The sequence below is a fragment of the Miniopterus schreibersii genome, assembly GCF_964146895.1.
Source record: "Miniopterus schreibersii genome assembly, chromosome: 4".
Classification (NCBI taxonomy): Eukaryota; Metazoa; Chordata; class Mammalia; order Chiroptera; family Miniopteridae; genus Miniopterus; species Miniopterus schreibersii.
In genome coordinates, this window is record NC_138105.1 from 82,769,647 (window position 1) to 82,792,896 (window position 23,250).

The 23,250-nt window shown below is 44.6% G+C and overlaps 1 protein-coding gene across 5 annotated transcripts in view; it reads right to left on the reverse strand.

Annotated features, from left to right (window-relative positions):
- Positions 1-396: 396 nt before the first annotated feature.
- The window catches only part of SLC36A2 (solute carrier family 36 member 2), a 39,746-nt gene continuing 16,892 nt past the window's right edge, over positions 397-23,250 (reverse strand). Inside the window, exons 5-16 of one of the 5 annotated variants that reach the window (XM_081134744.1) lie at positions 23,022-23,190; positions 21,436-21,592; positions 20,833-21,036; positions 17,770-17,860; positions 17,164-17,252; positions 16,554-16,649; positions 12,934-13,018; positions 9,671-9,889; positions 9,026-9,124; positions 5,009-5,175; positions 2,610-2,779; positions 397-1,739 (exon numbers count right to left, since the gene is read on the reverse strand). In XM_081134744.1, the coding sequence (XP_080990870.1) occupies positions 1,468-1,739; positions 2,610-2,779; positions 5,009-5,175; positions 9,026-9,124; positions 9,671-9,889; positions 12,934-13,018; positions 16,554-16,649; positions 17,164-17,252; positions 17,770-17,860; positions 20,833-21,036; positions 21,436-21,592; positions 23,022-23,169 (1,797 nt within the window). In that variant the 5' untranslated portion in view covers positions 23,170-23,190 and the 3' untranslated portion in view covers positions 397-1,467. Of the gene's footprint in view, positions 1,740-2,609; positions 2,780-5,008; positions 5,176-9,025; positions 9,125-9,670; positions 9,890-12,933; positions 13,019-16,553; positions 16,650-17,163; positions 17,253-17,769; positions 17,861-20,832; positions 21,037-21,435; positions 21,593-21,634; positions 21,849-23,021; positions 23,191-23,250 lie in introns of those variants that run through there. The other 4 variants (XM_081134745.1, XM_081134746.1, XM_081134748.1 and 1 more) reach the window with 4 other exon arrangements.

Below are 23,250 nucleotides of genomic sequence, written 5' to 3' on the forward strand. Positions count from 1 at the left end.
ATCTAGGGGCATTGTCCCAATTTTAGAAGTTTTAGGGGGGAAGAGCATAGGTGGTGTCTCAGGTTGACTGGCCTTTGGCTGCCAGACAGGGTCATGAGAGAGGGCACTGGAATGCCAAGGCAGCAGAACTGAGTAGAAGGAGGGCCAGATTCAATGTCAGAGACCCAAGTTCTCAATGGCACTGTCTGTGGAAAGTCATCCTTAGTACTCCAAAGCAGTTAGTGTTCCCCTGGACTTATAAGGACCTATGATTAGTTGCTTACTTGTCATTCTCTCCCACTGGACAGTAGACCGCTTCTTGAGGGCAGGGATTCTTTTTTCACTCATTGGTGTATGTCTTTTAGAGTGATGCATTAGTTAACTTTTGCTGCATAAGACTCCCATACTTTACGGCTTAAACCACAAACATTTATTATTTCTCACAATTCTGTGGATTATCTGGTCAATTCATATGGCCTAACTCAGCTTCACTGGGGCTGAATACAGTCTAAGAATGGCTTCACTCATGTGTCTGGAAGTTGACAGGCTGGCTGATTTGGGGGGTGGGGCTCAACTGGGATAATTGGTTTCTGATTCACATGGTGTCTCATCCTCCAGTAGGCTAGTCCAGGCTTCTTCACCTGGTGGTGAAGTAGAAATGAAAGTCCTGATGCACAAGCTATTACCAAATCTCTGCTTATATCCCATTTACTAATGTCCCATTGGCTAAAGCGCATCCAAGGTTAAGACAAGATTCAAGGGGTAGATTTCCCCTCTCAATGCGATGGGAGGAGCTGAAAAGTCACATTGTCAAGAGAAATTTGTGGCCATTTTTTCATTCGAAGAGCCTTGAACTATGCTTAGCACACAGTAGGTAAGGTGTTATAAGACTTAAGAGGTAAATAATTCCAAATAAAGTCATTGTCCACCCCTTTTCCCCTGTCACCGGCACATCTGATTCCGAGCCTCCTATCCAATGTTGGGATCCTTGAACTGGGCCAAAACTTTAACCCGTGGTTTAGAAAGTTTATTGCCCTTGACAAATATGATGGCTTTTCTCTGTCTGAGAGTTGCGGCTCACCATGGACCTCTTGGCCTTACCCATCTTGATGCTGAAGCTGGGCACACCTTGCTGGAACCCTTTGTCTATCAAATCAGGGTCAGCCTTAGCTGGCCACACCCCCTTCTGCCAGTTGCTGCCTCTTGGGTGCCCCTGGTGGCTGCTTCTTGCATAGCTCCATTCAAGGCGAGAAATTCACCATGTGAGTTGCAGAAAAGTTGGATGGAATTGAGAACCTTCCATGGGAGAGCTCTCAGTGTAGTGGAAAGCTAGAGTTGAAAAGAAAAGGAATAAATAAAAAATTTAAAAAAAAATTACCATTTGGACCTTGTAGCTGGTGAGTCCTTGCAAAATAAAGATGATGCATATATAAAAGAGTTCCATATCATTAAAAGTCAGGTGCTGGTGGGTGAGGAGCTGTGCCATTCTCACTGAATAAAAGTGGTGGAGTTGGAAAAGGCGATAGGGTGTCCTGGCTGGGTCAGCTCATCCAGGGCTTGGTAGGTCCCCACCACAAAGCCCACGAAGCCCAGGATGCTGATCAGGGTGTCCTTGGCGATGGTGAGGGGGCTCATGCCCTCTGAGTAGTAGGTGGTGATCTCCAGGAGGGGTGGGATGATCAGGGCCAGGGCACTGCTGCTCACGGAGCCCACCAGGGAGAGGACCAGGTCCAGGCGGGGGATGAGGACTGCCAAGATGCCTGCGAGAGATGATACGGGATAGACAGATCACGCCAGACTCAGCCAAGCTTTTAAAGTTTAAAAATCCTTTTCTCAAAACGTAAACCAGTTGTTTCTCATACATTCAGTTACATAAAAAGTTGAAAGTCCTGTAATACTCTTGGTTGCATTCACTAGAGAATTTTTAATTCACTACACATTAAAAATTTGGTGTGTGTGTCTCCTTCCAGTCATTTTTCAAATATATAGATTCATGTTGTTGGAAGGAAAAGCTACCCACTTAGGTTCCATGATGAGGGCCTGCAAGTTTAACTGACAATAGACATATTAACAGGAGAAAACGCAAACTTTATTCAGGGATAGGGTAGCCTTCAGGTGAGTTGGCTCCTGGAACAGCCAAAGATAGGGGCTCATATCCCCATTTCATAAGGTGAAAGGAGGGAGGGCAGAGATTCTACGTAAGAAAAGTGGAAGGTATGAGAGTTTCAGATAAAGTTTGTTTTAAGTAATTAGTTTGTAATGATGGTTTGTCTCCTTTCTGGCTGAAAACCTCCCAGAGAGGAAATGTATGGTGGCTTTACTTTTCAAGAGGTCCTGCTTAATTTAGCAAAGGAAGTTTAGATAAAATTGTGTTTGTTTGTTTTTTATCCCTGCGGCTGCTACTTGTTCAAACATTTTTAGCTTAAAATAATTTTTATGCCCCTGAGGTACATTTTGAATTAGGCTGTCCCTGAGGCTTGAATGAATTACTACTTGCAAAGCCTTTTGTGGTCCCTGAAATACAGTTAGTGCTCAATTGGTGCTGATTATTAACGACTATCCTTTATCATCTGGCTGATTTCTGATAGCCCTCAGGAGAAGAGCAATATTTCTCTCTGCCTTCTACTCACATGTCAGGCAGACCATGGCGAAGCGGATGGACAAGTCCAGAAGCAGTGCCCAGCGCTTAGACACCCGGGAGATGGCAAAGGGGATGATTATTTCTGCAGGGACGTAGAACTGCAGGGCGTAGGAGAACAGGATGCCAGCGATGTAGAGAAGCTTGACTGCCTGGTACAGCCTGCAGGACAAAACAGTGATGCTTTCTATGACCACCGGGCGCTGACACCCGGCCTCCTTAGAACATTAACCTCTGACCTGAGGACAGTCCTTCTGGCTGCAGTTTCCTTGTCTGAAAGTGATGGGCATGTCTAAAAGCATCTAGCATGTAGTACCTGCTAGATGGCTCTTCTAAGAGCCAAGAGGGAGTCACAGCAGAGCACGCAGTGAAAATAGACTGAAGCTTCATGGATTTGAAAGGCAACAGTTGAGAGGGTCATCTCTAAATAAAAAGAATCTTGAGCATGGGTATATAGAACACCTTCACAAATCACTATCACCTGATGCTCAATTTTAGATTTTAGAAAAGAGCCGCCCGGCCAGGCATGGCTCAATGGTTGAGCGTCGACCTAAGATCCAGGCAATCGGTGTTTGATTCCTGGTCAGGGCACATGCCCGGGTTGCGGGCTTGATCAATGACTTTCTCATCATTGATGTTTCTATCTCTCTCTCCCTCTCCTTTCCTCTCTCTCATATATTTAAAAAAAAAAAAAAAGAGCCTCAGTCTTGGTATCATGCCCAGGGAGAGGCAAGCGATAAGTGGCAAACGCCAAAAACTCCAAGTCTAAAACACTGGTCCCTGTGATCTCTGACAGTCCTTAGGAATTCCTTGGATCCACCCAGCACTCTTGGCACATAACTGTTTCTCAACAAATGCGTCTAGTAGGTTGTGAGAACTGCAGAATCCAAAATCCTTGGGGGAAGAGGCAGTCTATAAATAGGGTTGTATGAGGGCTTGGTGGGGCAGGGGGTAAAAGGAGGGGTCGGGGTACTTGTGGGCATGAGGTTAGAGGCAGAGAGTGTGTGTGTCTTTGAGTTTTATCAAAGACTTTTTTCACCTATGGAGATAGGACATTTCTCCTTGAATCCACGAATGTGGTAGATGCATTTCCCATGTTTAATAAACCTGTGAGTGTATGCGTATGTCTGAGTCTGTGTTTAGGACATTCCTTAAAAGGCTAACTTCCACATTTCTGTGTTTCTTGCTCATACTAGGCCCAATGCCTGGAATACCACTTATTCCATTTCCATCTGTCCAAACCCCACCGATTTATTGAAATTCCCATCTTTTGAGCAGGTACTACATACTAGATGCTTTTAGACATGCCCAATTCAATCCTCATAACAATTCTGCTTGATAGATGAGGAAATTGAGGGTGAGAGAGGTTAAGTAAATCATCCAGGACCACAAACTAGGAGGTATGCAACTGAGACCTGGACCCAGGAGTGCCAGAGTTGTCCTGTTTGACAAGATTCTCTGTTGTCCTATTCCAATGTAGTTTCTTTCCTTGAAAGTCCCCAGGGACTCTTTGCTCCTCTGGAGGGCTTTTTTTCCTATTCTATGTTATAAAAGTTTGTATATACTATCTATTCCTCTTCCATTCCCACTGGATTATGAGTCAGGGCAGGTAGTGAAGCTCAAGTTCATAATCTACTCACATCAGCACACACTGCACCCCCACGTATCTAGTCTGGCATCTGCATATAATTGGCATGCAGTGAATGCTTGATGGATGACATTTACCAGCTTGGGAAAGGTACCCCATTTAAGGCCAACTAAGCCTCCAAGTGACCCTTAAAAAGGCAGGCATCCTGTATTGATGATATGCCTCAGTGTGGAGAAAATACAACGCAATACGGGTTCGTGTGTCCATTTAAATATTTCACTGTTGAAATCTGGCTCGCCTAACTGATGCATGAACTGAGTGCATGTGAACAAAACATTTTGACAGTGGTCTTCCCAAGTTGGTTCTTGTTTTATGACTTTTTCATCGTAGCTTCTCTAACATGGGGATGTGCACCACTGGCTGTGGCAAGCACAACTTGGTAACACAGCCTTGGCAAACATGATGGAAGTATTGCCACTCACGGACTCCTCTCTCTGCCTCTTGCCCGCCCCCAGACCCTTCCCTTTTCTCCTTAGGTGACCAAGGGCTCTCACTTCATCCCTTCCTTCCTAAGTCATGTCTTTCTTCATACTGAGCTAATAAGGCCTCACTCAACATGAGAGGCTGTGGTTGGAGGAGCTCCCTGAACAGAGAACCCACAGCCCAGGGCTCCAGCAACAGCTTTGCTTCTCCCTGGAGAGGTCCTCTAGACCTCAGTTTGCCATCTGTGGCAGGGAGGAGGAGGTGACCTAAACGTTCCCACGAGGCCCCGAGTCCCCACCACTGGGGGCCCATAAACTTACCAGCAGTTGGGCAGGTTAAGGGTTATGCTGGCCTTGATGTCATTTTGAAACCGCAGGTAGCCCAGAACCGCGAAGCCAACGTACAGGGCAGTGATGATGGACATTCCCAAAGACAGGATAGCTGGGAAGTGGCGGGTATCCTTCATCTTGTTTTCCAGGGGCAGAACCTACAGAAACATCACAGTGTGAGAGGACAGCAGGAGAAAGGGGGACATGAAAATAAAGAAGAAAGGAAGGCCACTTCGGGGTATATACCCCCCAAAAATTGGAAGCGTGAACTTGAACAGATATTTGCACACCCGTTCATAGCAGCATGATTCACAATAACGAAAGATGGAAGCTTTTTAGAAAAGTGTCTGTTAATGGATAATTGGATAAACAAATGTGGTATATACATACAATGGAATATTATTCGAACTTAAAAGGGAAGAAAATTCTGATACATGCCACAACATGGGTGAACCTTGAGGACATAATGCTAAATAAAACAAGCCAAGCATGAAAGGACAGATACTGCGTGATTTCATTTATATGAGGTGCCTGGAGTAGTCGAATTCATAGAGTCAGAAAGTAGAATGGTGGTTTCCAGGGACTGGGGAGGAGGGGAATGAGGAGTCATTGTTTAATGGGTAGAGAGGTTCAGTTTCTCGAGATGAAAAGAATTCTGGACATGGATGGTGGTGATGGGTTGCACAATGTGAATGTCTCATGTCAGTGAACTGGACGCTTACAATGGTGAAGATGGTGAATTTTGTTAGGTGTACTTTACCACAGTTAAAGAAAAAAGAAAGAAAGGAAAGAAAGCCAAGAGTCAGAAGATAAACCCTGGACCATTCAGAGCTGGGAGGGCCAGACCAAGGAGCTCAGCCCGTTGGTGCAGCCCGATCTGGCCAGATGCGTTTTCTTTGGCCACCATAGTCTTTATGACAACGGACTATGAATACTTTCAGGCACAACATTCTTTCCCCATTCGCCAGGCCCACCTCTCCTGCACACACTGACATATACCTGGCCTCTTCACCCACACTGCCTTCCAAAGGCATCTGAATTTACTCACGATTCCAGTGTACTCATCCCTCTCTGTACAGATGGGGAGCTGAGACTCAGGTTACACAGTGGGCTGGTGGCAGAGCTGGGACCAGGGCTTCCTGGTTCCTCAGAGGCACATTTTTCCCCACACCATGTTCTCAGGATCCTTTCACCCCAGATGCATCCCTGGCTCTAAGAGGATCCAACTGGAGACCAGCCTGTCTCTTGAGCCTGCTGGGCATCCAAAGGTCACTTCTGTCTTTTGAACCAACACTGTGAAGGCCACAACTCTATGAAGCTGGTTCTTGTACAGTTCTAATTTTACAGATGAGGAAAACAAGGCTTTGAAGATGCAAGACTAGGGTTGTCCTCCAAAGTCCAAGTGCTTGCGTCTACCCAATCTTGCCTATACTCCTACAGCATTGGGCATGTGTATTGCTTAGTAGGAATTTAGCATCTGTGCCCTTGTATTGTTAGTAACTTTTTGTCCTACATGCATCTCCCCCCTGCCCCATGCAAATGGGAACTACGTGGGGGGAGTGCTATGTAGGGGTCATTGCCAAGCTTTTCAACTTCCGAGTAAGGGGCAGGTTCCCAGTTGCAGCAGGTGTTCAGGAAAACATCATGGGGACTATGTGAAGAGCAGACAGTCCATCCTGTAATACATTTTAGCTGCATAAGTTCTCCAGGCTAAAAATAATCATTTTATTAGTCCAGAACTGTGGAACCATGGCCCATAGAAGGTGGGCAAATACATGGTGACGGAAGGAGACCTGACTCTGGGTGATGAACACACAATGCAATATTCAGATGATGTATTATAGCATTGTACATTTGAAACTTACACTGTAATTTTATTAACCAATGCCACCCCAATAAATGTAATAAAATTAAAAAATAAAAGAAATGCTAATGAAGGGTGTTCGTGCTGAAGGAAAATGATACAGGAGGGAAACTTGTGAATTTAAGAATAAAGAGCAACAGAAATGGTAATTATCTGGGTAGATATAATAGACTATTTTTCTCTTAGTAAGTTTGTTGTAATTAAGGACGATGTATGACTATTGAAAGCAAGAATCATAACATTGTCTGATGGAGTTTTAATGTATTTGGATATAATACATACAGGCAATACAACATAAAGGGAGGGAAGAAAAGGGTCCTATGTGACTAAGATTTTTACAGTTTACCAGAAACGATAAAATGTTAACTATAAGTAAACTGTGCAAAGCTATACAGGGTGTCCCCAAAACATGTATACATACTTTAACAGCTGATAATTCAATGAGTGTTTCTTTCTTTTCAGCCAGACTAAGCTTTGAACAAAGGAAATTCATTCTAAAATGCTACTGGAAGTTTGAAAACGCAGTTGAAATACAAACACTGCCTTTAAAATTATTCAAAGTGTGTATACATTTTTTGGGGACACCCTGATAACTCACTTAGTTTTCACTCCTTTTCAGGTTTAACCAATTTGAAATAATAGGTGAAGCCATACTAAGCTTTGAACAGAGAAAATGTATCCAGTAGACTTTTTTATGGGATGCATAAAAGATAAAGTTTATGGTATAAAACTGGCAATAGTCGACGAACTAAGGGCGCACAAATACTGAACAAAATGATTCTTGATGTTTGTAATTCCACTGCTTCGCATTATCAGCAGTGCCTGGACCAGAAAAGTCATCAGTTTGAAAATAGGTGTTGACAAAAAAAATTATTCATTTCTGTAGATTCTTTTAAATTTTGAAAATGAACTGTATGTTAACAAACACTAACTTTATAATCATTCAAAGTGTGTTTACATTTTTTGGGACACTCTGCATATGTATATTAGAATCCCCAGAGCAACCACTAAAAGTATTAGAGAAAGAGATATACTAGTCAAAAATCCAATATGGCAAATTGAAGTGGAATACTAAGAAGTATTCAAATAATCTAAAAGAAGGTAAGAAAGGGAAAACAGAAAAAGTGAAAGGAAAGCTAAAATATAAAACACAGACCTGCTAACCATAATAATAATAACATGAACTGCAAATGGTCTAACCACATCAATGAAAAGACAAAGATGGTCAGACTGGCTTAAGAAATAAGACTCAATTATATTCTGTTTGTGAGCTAGCAAACCTACTCCAGGAGAAATCAAAACTTACGTTCCCACAAAAACCTGTACGCAAATGCTTATAGCAACATTCTTCATCATTGTCAAAAACTAGAAACAACCTTAATATCCTCCTGCAGGTAAACAAATTGTAGTATTGCTGCAACAGTGGATGCTCAAGAGATAGACGGCAATAAGCTACTGATGTGTGCAACAATACAGATGATCTTAAATGCCACTAAGTGAAAGAAGCCAGTCTCAAAAGGTTCCCCTGTATATTCTGGAAAAGATAAGGCAGCAGAGACAGTGAACAGAAGGTGGCTGCCAGGGGTTAATGGTGGTAGGGGTAGTTTTTTGTGGTGAGGGAACTGTTCTGTGTCCTGACTGCAGTGCATCTATGACTCTATGCATTTCTTAAAATTTATAGAAACGTACAACCTTCCTCCATCCCTCTCAAAAAGTAAAGTGTACTATATATAAGTTAAAAGTAAACTTAAAAATTATATACATAGCACTATCCTTCCTCAAGTGTGGAAGTAGAGACTACATAATAATCCATCATAACTATACAGTACTTTCCAGTTTAAAACTCCTTTATGTTTCATCAAATTTGTACACCTCCATTTGTCTTGATTTTAAAAGATTAGGAAACACATGTTGATAGGAAGATACATGCTTAATGGATGTCCTGGGACAAGAACAGAACTCTGTCTCCTGACTGCCTCTCTGTTGTAACCTACTTTTCTCCTGCTGATAACAACTGACCCTAGTGAGGCCAGAGGTTACTTTCTCCCACATGCACAGAAACCCAGAAACCCAGAGCTCCCAGCTCCTGCTCAGAAGGCCACACACAAAGCACCAGGGAAATTCTACCCCAACCCAAGCCTTACCAAGCCAATGCTTTCGAATGAAAAAACGGCTGTTCCAAAGAAGAGAGAGTAGGCCTTCCAACTTGTTACAAGTGGCAACTGGCTAGAGTCTGAAATATCCTATAGGAAAGAGAAATGGGGTAAGACATTAACCCTCAAAGCATGTTTGGGCTCCTTTAATTAAGAGGGTATCCTGAAAGTAGAATTGGAATAAAAAAAAAAATTAAATGTCAGAATAAAAAAAAAATTTAAAAAATCAAATATCAAGAAATTTAGAAAGCTTCAAAAGGAAGTAGGCAATTATCAAAGTTGATTTTAACACTGCACACTAACAAAGAGCCAGAGGAAAAAACATGGAGGTATTGTCCAAGTATTGAAGAATCAGTATCTCACAAGGGAGTTTGGCTTATCAGAATCCAACAAAAGAGAGTCTTGCACACCATAGGTCAGTGCCAGCCTGAAGTGCCCAAGAACACTTTGAGTGTACAGTGGTTATGCATCTCGGAAATTATGACTACAGTTACAGTGATATTTCAGGGAGCCCAAAGGAATTAAATATGAAAGTCTCCTCTTCTTTAATCAGCTACACGTTGAAGAGGAGAAAAGTCTGGGAAGCAAATGCGCTATGTGCCCCCTGAAGGAGTGAGGTGTGCGGCGTGCACTCACCCGGGCAATGTAATGGGAGATGATAATTAAGCTGACCAGCATGCTGACGTTGGCCAACATGGAGAAGATGGACAGGACCCGGAGGTTCCCAACGAGGACCAGCAACATCAGGATGGGCAGGAAGGCGAGCATGTAGAGTCGAGAGTCCATGGTGGGCATAGGAATCACCGTGTCATTGTAATGGCAATTGTTGGTGGTGCCATTAACAGCTTCCACCACCTGCGGAAAGGATGGGAAAAGCGAGCGGAAGAGTCAGTACATCTTCTGGCCGCATGATTAGCTCAGTGCCTGTCCCACAATCAAACTCCCTCCCAGAGGGCTGGAATGTCTCACTTGAATTAGGGTGAATTTAGGAACTTCTTATTGTAAATCTTCTGCACCATACCTCCTCAAGAGGCAGCACAAATAACTTTAATAAAAATAAAATAAATAAAAAATAAATAACTAGACTTATGTTGACTATTTGTTGGCTCCTGGCAACTCAGCATCCTTTCCTCCTGATTTTGATTTATTTTTGGTGAATTCTCTCTCCCCCAAATACAACCTGGGAGGACTATAAGTCGCAATCATATGGCAGAACTAAAGGACTGGCCTTGGACTCAAGCTAGGGCTTTCACCGTCTCTCTCTGCAATCTGAATCTAAACAACTAGCAAAATGACGCAACGACACAGGGACAGAACAAGAAAGGATAAAGTTTAATTCTGACCAGGGATCCCTGAGGAGGCTGCGTCAGTTCTATCTACATCTCCCTAACGGCCCTGGTTCCTGTTCTTTTCTGAGACCTTTCTCTTTTTTTAAGCTTTCTCTGTCATTTTGGAAGTTAGCCAATATTCGTCAAACAAAAAAACCCCATCACTTAATTGTTTCTTAAATACACCAATAGTGGCATTTTGAGTGAGAGAACTCTTCTTGTGAGGACTGGACCATTCATTGAAGGACATTTAGCACCCCAGGACGCCAATAAAATCTATTAGGATCCCTCAATCATTGAGATAAACAAGAAACACCCTTCCCCACACAGTATAAACACCTACTGCAGAACAATTAGAAACTAGAGTTAGGCAAGAGGAAAATGTAAAGCAATGACCATCTCAGTGCCCATGGTAATGCCTTGGAATATATGCATCTATACATTTTCTATACAATATCACAATGACATGTATAATATGAATCCTTGTTATTTTACAAGACTGCAATCACAGCATACACTCTTATTTTGAAAAGTCCTTCTCATTTAACAGCATATCATGAATACTTAAATAAATCACTGTCTTGTTTTTTTCTTATTCCTCACTGCAGTAGGAAAAATACTTGGAACCTGAGCCAGGCATTCAAGGCCCTCCATAAATGGGCTCCATTCAACCTTGAAGGCTCTTCTACAACCAATTGTATTGCCTCTCCTGAGTAAGTCCCCTGCATTCCTGCCCCCAGGTGTTCACTCCTCCTTTCTTCCACCTTGGCTGCCACCAAAGCTCTTCAGCATCTTGCTCAGATGCATCTTGCAAGGGAGCCTTCCCTTGCTCTAATGATCCTTCCTGCCACCCTCACATTTCTACCCCTTAGTTCACAATTAAGCACCTCAAGCTCACAGTGGTGTTAGTGTCCTGACCTGGCACCAAAATATCATATTGACATTTAACTTTTTATATGTTTTAGAACACATTCCACTGAGCCTGCAAACTCAAGACAATGCTTGCCTTGTCTCTAGACAGATGATAAATAAAGTTCTGCTGATATCAGATTGATTTCTAAGTAGCAATCTGGCAATGTGTTTTGAAAGCCTTCGAAACAATCAAACTCTTTGACCCATTAATTTTACTTTAAGAAATATATACTAAAGAAATAAAGGGGTATACTAAGACTTGTATGGATAATGGTCAAAAAACAAAGGGAAACAGAATATATCTAACCATAGAAGACCAAGTCATGGTCAATCTGTGTGATGAAATGTTAGTAAACTATTCAAAATTACATTAAAAACTGTAAGGAAACTGCAAAATGCTAACCAGTTAATAATAAGTTAAAACAATAACCATGAGTTGATTGCATTAAGACTAATTTTGGGCCTGGTAGGTATGGCTCAGTGGTTGAGCGTTGGCCTATGATCCAGGAGATCATAGTTTGATTCCCAGTCCAGGCACATGGCCGGGTTTTGGGCTCAATGCCTGGTAGGGGGCATGCAGGAGGCAGCAGATCAGTGACTCTCGCTCATCATTGATGTTTCTATCTCGCTCTCCTTCTCCCTTCCCTTCTCTTAAATCAGTTAAAAAAAATTTAAGCCTAATTTTGCTTTGTTTTTAGAAGCAAATAGCATAGTGTTTAAGAACTTGAGATCTGATGTGAAAAGGCCTGCAATTAAAAAAAAAATTATTTGAGAGAGAGAGATCCGATGCCTCTGGCATATGTCTGGACCAGGGATTGAACCCACAACCTGGGTATGTGCCCTGACCAGGAATCAAACCCACCATCTTCTGGTGTAGGGGATGACACTCCAACCAACTGAACCACACCGGCCAGGGCAAAAGGCCTGCATTTTATACTGTGGCTCTGTGACCTTATACACATTAATAGAGTTTATAGCACCCGTTTTCTCATCAGTACCTATTTTGATATGGGCATGGAGAGACTTAAATGAGGGAAAGCATATAAAATGCTCAGCACTGTACCTGACACATAATAGAAGCTAAGTCTAAATGCTTACTATATTTTTCCTGCTTTCTAATTTTTTTACATTCCTAAATTTCTGATATTACCATAAACAGAAAAGACCCCTAAAGAATGGTTTTCACTTTTAAGCTTATTGATTGACTAAGGATGGCCTCTGTTGTTGCTCGTATTATTTTGATCAAATTGCTACAAGATAACTTCTGGGTTAGATTAAAAGAACTTCCTGGGGACAACTGTTAATCCATAAAGATTAGGCAACTAAAGGTAGATAAAGATGGCCCAAAGAAGGTTAAGTATTACCAGAAAATATCAGTTTTAGGAGAGTTAAGGATGATTAAGCTCTAAAGCAAGATTTCTTCCAGTCTAATTTTAGAGACCAACCTTGAGGACCAGTCCAAGGGTATTGTGGGAAAAGTAACCACTTTGAGATATCTGTAGATAAGTGAGCTGGGGGAAGTCTGGATTTTTTGACAGCATCTAGTTTAACTTTCTTTTTTCATATTGATTAGGACGCTGGGACACCTAAAAGAAGAAGCCATTTGTTGAACAACTTTTCCAAGTCCTTTCCCCTCCCATATTCTCTAGAAGACTCTACCTGTTTTAAATTATCAGCCAGAAACACAATGTACACACAGCAGAAGCCCATCTGGGTGAATATAAGGAAGAAGCTCACCATATGCCTGGAAGAGAGGAGAGAGAGAGAGAAAGAACACTTGTTATAAAAAAAAAAAAGAGTTGGCTTGTCATCTTCTCCCAGGGGTTGGTGGCCCTGTACCAGCACCCTCAGTCATGCCACCACAATCAACAATGGGGCAGTCGTAAGAAGTGAGGTAACAATAGTTCTTTTATAAATATGTTTCTCAACCACCCTCACATTCTCAGCTCAGCAAGTGGTAAAATTCTTCACAGTCAGGAACCTCTCCCCACCTGGCTCTGGGGCATTTCTTGTAACCGATACTAATTAATGTAGGGCAGTAGGCATAATGTTTTTATTAGCTATTATTAACAATTTAAATTTCTTTCTACATTGAAGATACACAGACCAATAACACCTGGTCCCTTCCTCTAGTGGTTTATAGACTAGAGGGCAAGATAGACCAAAAATAATATGGCATTAATGGCCATGGTTAAAAGGCCATTTGACCCAAATTATAGAGCAGATAGCCTTCTTAGAAACACCAATACCTGAGTGAGAGTCTCTTGCGAAAGAAACAGAAGGAGGAGGAGATGGAGAGAAAGAAGTGAGAAAAGAGCATTTTAGCAGAAGGATTAGACCGATTTCTCTAGCTTCCACGTGGAGAACACATGGGGGGGAGGGGGCAAGACTACAGATGGTAAGATTGGAAATTTTCACAATGGAGGTGAAAGAAGGCAGCAGCCTGGGCAAAGACGTGACCACTAGGATGAGAGAATTAAAGCATTTTAAGAGATACTAGGAAGCTAGATCTTACAGAACCTGGTTGACCACCTACAACTGGGGGAAGGGAAAGAAAATGACTTAAGGTGATTGACAGGTTTTTAGCTTGGACAACAAAATGAACTGGGCTACTCAGAAGGAAGAACAGGTTTTAGAGGGAAAGAAAAGAAATTAATTACACATTTAGCCTGTGAATTGTTGGGCTTGAGGTTCCTACAGGAGACAACTGTGTATTAAGGTCGGGAACTATTGATTTGTCAGTAATGGATAAAGCCTAGAGAAGGCAGACCAGCAATGAAGAGTGTGCAGGGTGAGAAAAAGAGAAGGCAGCATTCCATCCCCTAGAGAACACCAACATTTAAAGGAAGGATAGAAACAAAGAAGCCTGCAACAAATGCAAAGGAATGAGCAGAGAGGTGAGCAGGAAACTAAGATGCAATGGAGTCTAATAGAAGCCAAGAGGAGAGAATGACGAACAGAAGAGTCAATTGGACCCAATACTGCTGAGAGATTCTCTAGGGCAAAGAAGGTGCAACAAGGAGGTCTTTTAGGGCTTTAGTGGAAAGAACTCCTGTAGACCTATAAGGACAAAAAAGCCAGGTGGCCTGTGAAAGAGGTATGAATGGGATGTTCAGGTGTAAAGTCAGAAGGTGGGCTATCCTTTCTTGAAGCTAGAGTGTGAGCTCCAGTCTTGATAGTGCCCATTCTGTTCATTTCCGATCCACCGCCTAAAGCACTTCCTGGCACATTGTAGATATTCAGTAGATATCTGTTGAATCACCAGACGTTGAATATGAGATAGGATGGTGGCTAGAGAATGGTGTAAAGTCCTGGAAGCTCTATGAATTTATTTTATTATTTTTAAGATGGAGATACACTAACACATTTAAATGTTGAGAGGAAGAGCCTGTAGTTCAAAATAGAAGTTCAGGCTATAGGAGAAGAAATGATTAGTGGAGGAAGGTTCCTAAAAAGAGCGGGAAAATTTACTTTATATGCTCAACAATGAGTAGAAGGATTTGAGGGATTGCAACAGGCAGAAACCTCCTCTTGGGTGACCCAATTGGGAAAATTCTGGTTATCATCTCATAGCCTTCCTAGTCTGCCTGTAGGCTGAATTGTATTAATTCAGTATGTGAATGGGCTTTGGGCCAAGGGAGGTACCAGGCCTGTGATGCTCTTAGACCACACATTAAATGGGCGGGGCACACCTCAGATACTGCAGATTGGGGTTTGGGGTATCACAATTCAAGAGACACTTTGATAATCGAGATGGTACTCAGAAAAGAGTAGGCACATGGGGTGGGTACAGGTCCGAAAGCAAAGATAAAAGAGTAGATTTAGTCCCAAGTACCAGAGGACAGAGGGGGTTGACTTGTTTTGTGTTACCCCTGACAGCTAAAAGGTGGGCGCTGCAGGAGGAAGACTTCAGCTCACCAAAGGGTCATTAATGTCTTGGTCTTTTTCTCACTATAAACTCACTCCCTGAAAGACTTCTTCTGCCCCTGGCATCATGGGTGATCACTTCAATTCTGTGTCTCCCACATGAAGATAGGTTCCAACCTATACCTCCAACTACCCACTTGATATCCCCACTTGAATCTCTCCCAGGCACCTCAGACACAACTTGTCCAAAACAGAAGTAATCAGAAACCTAAGCCGACCTTGATTTTTTCCTTTCCACAACCCCAGGGCCCAAACCACGACCAAGTTCACTTTTCACCATCCCCAATGCCTTCAGCTTGGTCCCAGCCACCGCTGCCAGCTGCCTGGACACTGTCAATAGCATCCTCAAGGGTCTCACTAACCTACTCTTCTTGTTCCTTGGCAAGCTATTCTCCCTACTGTGGCCAGACAGATCTTTAAACAATGCAGACATGATTACTTCCCTTCTTAAAACCAATGGCTTCCTGGGTTGCTTTTAAGAAAAGAATAAAGTCTTTAAGAGGGTCGAAAATGTACAGCTAGATCGGCCTCTGGATCCTACTGTAGCTTCATTTCCCTGACTCTCCGCCCTCAAGGTACCTGGTCTTTCTATACCTTGAAAATGCCGTGTACCCCTCCCTGCTTCAGGACCTTCGGACCTCACTCTTCCTTCTTCCTGGAAGGCCCCCCAGGCTCCTGCCCATCTTCCCAGAGATGATTCCTCAGCCTTCCAAATCCCTTCCTTCAGAACTCATCTCCACTGCTTCCTCCCAGGAGGCCCGCACAAGCCCGCACACATCTCCTTACCTGCTGGGCAGCAGCTGCTGCTTTCCCTCACTGTGCTTACCCCAGTGGTTATTAACTAACTGCCTCCTAAACTGTTTTGCATCCAGTTCTGTGGGGGCGAAGCCTTGTTTGCCTTGTTCCTCACAGTATTTCCAGGGCTTGGTACATTGTAGCAACTGGGTAAATGTGGTTTAATAAAAAAGGGAAGCCCTGGCTGGGTAGCTCAGTTAGTTAGAGCGTTGTCTTGATACCCCAAGGTTGCGGGTTCGATCTCTGGTCAAGGTACATACAAGAAGCAACCAAGGAATGCATAAAAAAACAAATAGATGTCTCTCTCTCTCTCTCTAAAAAAATCAATTAAAAAAGTGAATAATATTAGAGCTGCATAGCAAAGGAGGAACACCCTGTTATTGGAGGTATACAAGGAGGGGGCTAGGTCAGGAAGGTTTCCAGTGAACCTCTTCCATGTGGAGAGTCTAACATTCTGTGCTCCATGAGCCAGCTTTCCAGGGAACAAGGCATGCCTGATGTCTATATTTCCTCCTCCTACATCATATCCCACTTCTAGCAAAGCGAGAACAAGGTACCTTCCCCAGTGGGCATGGTCCCGGAGCCAGGCGTTGGGGCTGGCCTCTAGCCCATGCATCACTGTCTCCCCATAGTCCATAAAGGGCTTGTTAAGCCTGCAGGAGAAAGTGCAATTTAATCTAAGATCATATACTAAAAGCCAGGAGACACACAGCAAGCCGGAGCCAGCTGAAGTGGAAAGAACATTGGGACAGTGACCAAAGTTCTAGTTTGGACTTTGACACCTGGTGGTATTTCCTTGGTGGCTTGCTTTCCCTGCCTGTCAAGTGGAGTAGTTACTACATAATACACAACTTGCATGGGTACAGTTTTCATATCCATGATCCCACTGGATTCTCATGTCAATTCTCTGAGGCAGGGTTAGGCATGGATTGTTTATGCCCAATTTACAGGTGAGCCAAGAAGATGCACACAATGGCCTGATTGAGAACACCTAATGAGTCAGTGGCAGAGCCTCACCTTACGTCCCTGCCCTAAATGCTTTTTTCTCTTTCATGGCATTATTGGAGGAAATTAAGAAATCAACTCTTGTTATGTGTAGGATGTTTCTGGGATGTCCCTGAGGACCAAGTACCAAAGGAATTGACACAAGGAAGCTGCTTTCCTCACCTGTGGCAGAAGCGCTGGGCACACCTGACCAGGATGTGCATACAGTGGCAGGTGATGAGGCCCATCGCCAGCAAACTCAGTGGGCCCATCTGGAGAATGGAGCAAAGGGGCAGGGAAGACAGAAGAGAATGAATTTGTGAAGAATACTACGGGGAGGCATTCGGTAGTGCAGATATTCAGGACTCAACTTTCTACCAACTGGTTTGTGAGCCCTTTTTAGCAAATTCAATCTCAAGGAGTACTCCACTAAAGCATGTAAAGCAATGACAATGGGGTGTGGTGGTGGAATAGGGGAGCCAGAATTCTGACCTTTAGTGGTCTCTGAGGCATCCCCGTGAATGAGTGCTCCGTAGAGCACAGTTGAAAAGTCATAATCCAAGCCTTGCATTCTACAAGGGAGGAAATGGAGGCCCAGAGAGAAGACAAATAACTTGCAAAGGCCACTCAAAGTCTGTGGGAGAGCCGGAACTCAAATTCAGGCTAGATGTCTAGACTCCAAACCCAGAAAGACTGCTCAATGCAAGTCATTAAAAACCCTTAGAGCCTCTCCCCCCACCTCCCTGCTATAACCCAGTTGAACTGGCCCCACCCATGCAGCCTTCTTACCAGGAGGCCTGCGTTCTTCAAAGCCAGGGGAAGTCCCAGGATCCCTGTGCCCATGTTGCATTTTACCAGGTGAATTAAGGCCTGGAACGCTCTAAAGGAGAGTAAAACGACATGAGGGGCTGGGTGTGCGGAGCTGAGGAGATCCAACAGACAATACCTTCCAGCATGCCAACACCTGAACTCAGGTGGATAGGTGAGCTCCCGGCCATTTCTAAGTCCCCATGGTCTTGCCTGGCGCCTCTGAGTCTCCTGCAGGGTGACCAATCATCCCAGTTCATCCCGGCTTTTCCAGAACTGTCTTGGTTTTAGCAGCTGACACTCAATATATGCTATTATAACACTTACTATATAACAGACATTATGCTAAGTATTCTACATGTATTATTTCATTTAAGCCTCTTGTCAAGGCAAGGAAGTCAGTGAGGAAACTGAAGATAGAGGTGTGTTTTTTTAATGACTTGTCCAAGGATATCCTGGAGAGTCAGAATTTGAACTCAGGACTCCTTCAGAGTCCCTGTCCTTCGCCCCATTTCTACTGGATTGCTTCCTGGAAGTAGGCCCAGACAGTGAGTAAGGGGACACCCCATTTCACAACCAAGGACACTGAGGCTCAGAGAGTGGGAAGAGAACAGCCCAAGGTCATAAAACTAATAGCAGAGACAGGATTGAATGCAGAGAAAAGAGAAAAGGCAGGCAGCAAAGAAATCATTGTGACTCCTGAATAAACAGGTCAGGTGACTTGGGTCCCCAGATGCAGCCTGTTGGGACAGGGTCATTTGGGAATTGAGCTGAAGAATCCCCCCCCTCCCCCCACTCAGCCAGGACATCAAGCTGAGGAATGGCATGATTCCTCCCACCCCAACACAAACACTCAGACACTTTCTTTAAGGCAGATGTGAAGGTTGGTTGTCCAGAGGACAAGGTCTACACCTCCAGAGGTAAAGCTCCAGGGAGGTACCCTCTCTGTGATGAATTACACCACAACCTATTTTGATATCTTTTTGCACCTGGACCACGTTTGAACCAAGGTGAGTATTGAATTTACATCCACAACTTAGAAACCTTGGGAATGCCCTAGGAGAGCCTTCCAGAGAGGAGACTTTTAAAGAGCAGCAGAGTTATTCTGGAAGGAGCTTGGCCTCTGAGGTTGGACAAATCAGGGATTAAAACCCAAGGCTACTACTCAACTAGCTGTGTCGTCTTGGACAACGTGTCCACATTGCTGAATCTCTGTAAATATTTGGAGAAATGATATTTTGAAATAACTGCTCCAAGCACACACACTCTATATTAATCCCTAACTTCTCTAGCTTCCTAAGGATCTGCCCATTAATTTGTTAAGGGTTAAAGAGAACACTTGGGGAGTGTTGGGGGAGAGAGAGTGAGAGTCTCTGGATGCCTTTCTCCCTCTCTGTGGGTGTCAACATCGCTGACAGAGCACAGTGCCCTGTGGCCCTCCAATGATGTCCTTATTTTGCAACTAGGAAAAAGTCAATGGGTCTCTTTGGAGATTTCTAACCAAAGGACTTGGGAAATCAGAATTTAACTTTGGGCAACTCAGCCAGCTTAAAAACACTGCGCAAAGAAAGCAGTGGGCCAGGAGGCAGGAAACCCGGGTTTAAGCCCTAACTCCTTTGGCAACCTTGGACCAGCACCCTATTCAGAGCAGCCAACACTTCTGGACATGGCACTAGTGGCTTTATGTGCAATTCACCTGTGCAGCCTTCCTGGGAGGAGCAACTGAGGAACGGAGTTCCGACACTTGCTCAAGCTGGTAAGCAGCCGAGTGGGAGCTGGAACTCAAGTCAGCTGATCCCATAGGTACCACGCTGACAGATCTGTTTTACTACTTCCCCCCAAGCCAGAGGGATCCCTCTAGTTCTCACTTGTTTATTTCTTTGATTCTTAAGTACTGAAATTGCCAATAAACCATGTGTCAGCTCAGGACGACAGAGCTAGTTGGTTCCCTCAGGGCCTCTGATTGAGAAATACCCCAACTCAGCGGTGGACGCCCCCACCCCCCAGGCCTAGAGAGCTCTCCCTTAGGGGAGGGATCAGGCTTTCTTAGCAACCCTCAGAACAAACACTGGGGCAACAGAGCCCTCAGACTCTTTCTCTAAGACAGGTGTCAAGGTTACTGTGTCCATCCCCACATTGCCTTGCAAGGTGGCAGTGGAAAGGGCCCTCACAGTTTCTCCCTCCTTCTGCAACCCCCAGCCCCACTCCTTCAGACTGAACTTCCAAGGCAGCCTCCTTACAGATCCTGCTACGGGTTTCTCTGCTTTGCATATGGGGAAACTGTAGCTTAGAGAAGTCAGGGGGCAGAGTCACAACCTGAATGTGGCGTTCTTTCTACTACACCAGTGGTGCCAGAACTTTCTTCTTAAAGCAGCAGAGCTCTCCACCACCATGCCACCCCAACCACATCTCCTAAGTGAACTAGCTGCTCTGCTTGAGTGGTGGGGGCCAAGGCAGCTGGAGCCCCGTAGCTTGTCTTCCCTGCCCAAACTTTCAGTAGACCCCTCCTTGTCATGGTTTGAAAGCCTCATGAGTGATCCTCTCCCCCTTCCCCCCTCTCAAAACACACCCCAGGGAGGTGGAAGCAACTGGACTCTCCCACATACTGTGCTTTCGATGTCATCACTGCAGGCAGGTCTCATCTTCTCCAACAAGTGGGGGATTCTGCCCCTCTCCCCAACATGATCAAAACTGGCCAGAAGCAAAACTGACTTTAGGGCCAGCACTGGATTCCAGCCCTTGTCCTGCCAATGACCCAGGGTATGGCTTGGAATAACTGGGCCTCAGTTTCCCCACCTGCATGCGTTGGAGGCTAGTTCACTATATTCTAAGGGCTTTTGGACAGTCTCTACACCTGCACCTGTAAGCTCTCAGCCTAACTCAGCCTACAACTGCCCCTTCTGCAACCTTGGTTTCCCCATCTGCACAATGGGTTGGGGGTCAGACATAACCCCACCCCCCATCCACCCTGACCCCAGGGTTTTTGCCACTGCAAGCATCCAGGCTGGAGGGCAGACAGGGGGGATGGCAGGAAAGAGCACTCACGTTATACCCTTGGTCTTCTCCAAGACTGGCAACTCCAAACGACTTCCATCCAAGAACTCAGAGTCCTTGTTCTGCAGCTTCTTGGCACTTCCGAGAGATGGCTTGAGGTCTGGTTTGAGGTTAACAGCTCCCTGGGGACCCCCAGCACTCTTTGTTCCAGGCATGACTGCTTCAGAAAGAGAGGGCCCTGGGCAATGAGGAGGTCTGCGTTAGAAGGAGGCAGAGAGAAAGGTGTCCAGTCAGGTGCAAACCCGGACTCAGTGGCCTGTCCCTTATTAGCAGGCTCTGGCCAAACTGGAGTGAGGCCCCGCCCACCTCCCCCAGAGGGTGCTCCTCCTGGCCTAAGGAGCTTCGGGAGAGGAGCCAACAGGGAGGAGGAGAGGGGAGGGATTTGGGATGGGAGTCATCCACCCTTACCTAACAATAAGGAGTAACGGCAACAGTGACCACGACACTGACCATTTTAATAATATTTTTTAAGCACTTCGCTCAGGGATAGATACTCTGCTAAGTGTTTTACCTATATTTTCTTAATTAATCCTATTAATTAAATAATGAGGAAATTAGGCTCTGAACTAAAGGAACCTGCTTAAGTTCACATACCTAGAGAGTGAAAGAGTAGGGACCACAGCCCAGCTTGCCAGGGCCAGCACCCTATTTCCGGCATTTGGAGAGAGCACCCACACACTCCCACCTCCGCAGTCATCCCAGGGCAGGGCTGCAGGGCCGCTAGAAGGAGTCCTTCGGGGAGCTCCCCTTTCTGGGAAAATAGTTGGAAAAAAAGAAGCAATCACTCACTTACCTCTAACTGTGTCTTAGCTGCTGCGAGGCTCCGGGGAGAGTGGTGAAAATTCTTTTTGGGAAAATGGGGAGAGGCAGAGATTGTACAATCCAGTCGAATTTCACTGGGCAGGACGCTGGGCCAGGAGAGGGTGTGATTTGTCTAAGGTCACCCATGTCATTTTGGATGGAACACGGCTGACAGAGAAGCCCCTGGGGGTTTCTTTAGTGTTCCACCCTGTCATCATCTCTGCTTCAGTCACGGACTAACGGCCCCAAATTTCCTCCTCCCTCAAAATTATAGCATTTTACTCAAGCCGCACCACTCCCTGCGTGGTCACCATCTCATGTGGCAAGAGCTTTTCTTAATTATCTCACAGCTAACTGGTAGCATCTGAGACAGATTTGTCTGGTCCCCTCCCTTCCATGGGACACTTTCCAACATCCTGTATGCAATTTCGGATTTGTAATTCTGCATTCTCTTTTTTAAAGAGGCCCTCTCCACCCCTTACCACTACTCCCACTCCCACTCTAATGGTCTATGCTTCCGGCTCCACAAAGTCTGGTTACTTCTCTGAGTAGCATTGTTATTTTGCTTTTACAGATGTGGAAACTGAGGCTCGCAGAGACAAAGAGCTTGTTCGAGGTCACAGCTAATCCTTTGGCAGATCCTGAACTCCCTAGCCAGATCTTTCTTTTAATCTTCACCCGAGGACATACGTGGAGAGAGGGAGGGAGAGAGGAGAGACACGGAAACATCAATGTGAGAGAGAAACCAGTTGGTTGCCTCCCGCACACTCCCCAACCAGGACTGAGGATCAAAACGGCAACCCACGTATGTGCCCGTGACCGGGAATCAAACTTTCGACCCTTCGGTGCTCTGGCGGATGCTCTAACTGAGCAAACACTGGCCAGGGTATCTTCTCTCTTTCTCTCTTTCTCTCCTTCCTTTCTTTCTTTTTCTTTTCTTTTCTTTTCTTCTTTTCTTTTCTTTTTTCTTTCTTTTTTTAAAATTGATTTCAGAGCGAAAAAGGGAGAGGGAGAGAGAGAAAGAAACATCAATGATGAGAGAGAATCATCCATCAGCTGCCTCCTGCACGCCCCCTACTGGAGATTGAGCCCGAAACCTGGGCATGTGCCCTGACCGGGAACCAAACCTTGACTTCTTGGTTCATAGGTAGACAGACACTCAACCACTGAGGCACAACGGCAGGGCTCTTCTCTTTCTTCATGATGAGTGAGTTACTCAGAAAACTAAATCTAAGTTATCACATTATATTTTTCCTAAATATTTATTGTTTATGCATTAGATTAAGAATGTGAATTTCTGTTCTTTAGGGCCATAAACTTAAGCTAAGCCAGCCCCACCTGCATGTCATCTTCTGGCTCTGAGGCCTGAACTCACTCACCAGTAGTTGGAGAGGTTTCAGAGGATGCTTTTGTAAGTGGTGGCCCCCAAAACGTAAGGTAGCCCAAGATACCAAAGCTTATGTCCAGGGTGGTGATTACAAACATCCTCCTGCATAGGACGAGTGAAAACTGGGAAGGGTCCTGCATCTTGTTTTCCAGAGGCAAAACCTACAAATGGAGGGGCCATAATGACAGTGGTCCCCATTTGTGTGTGAGACCCCATTGTTT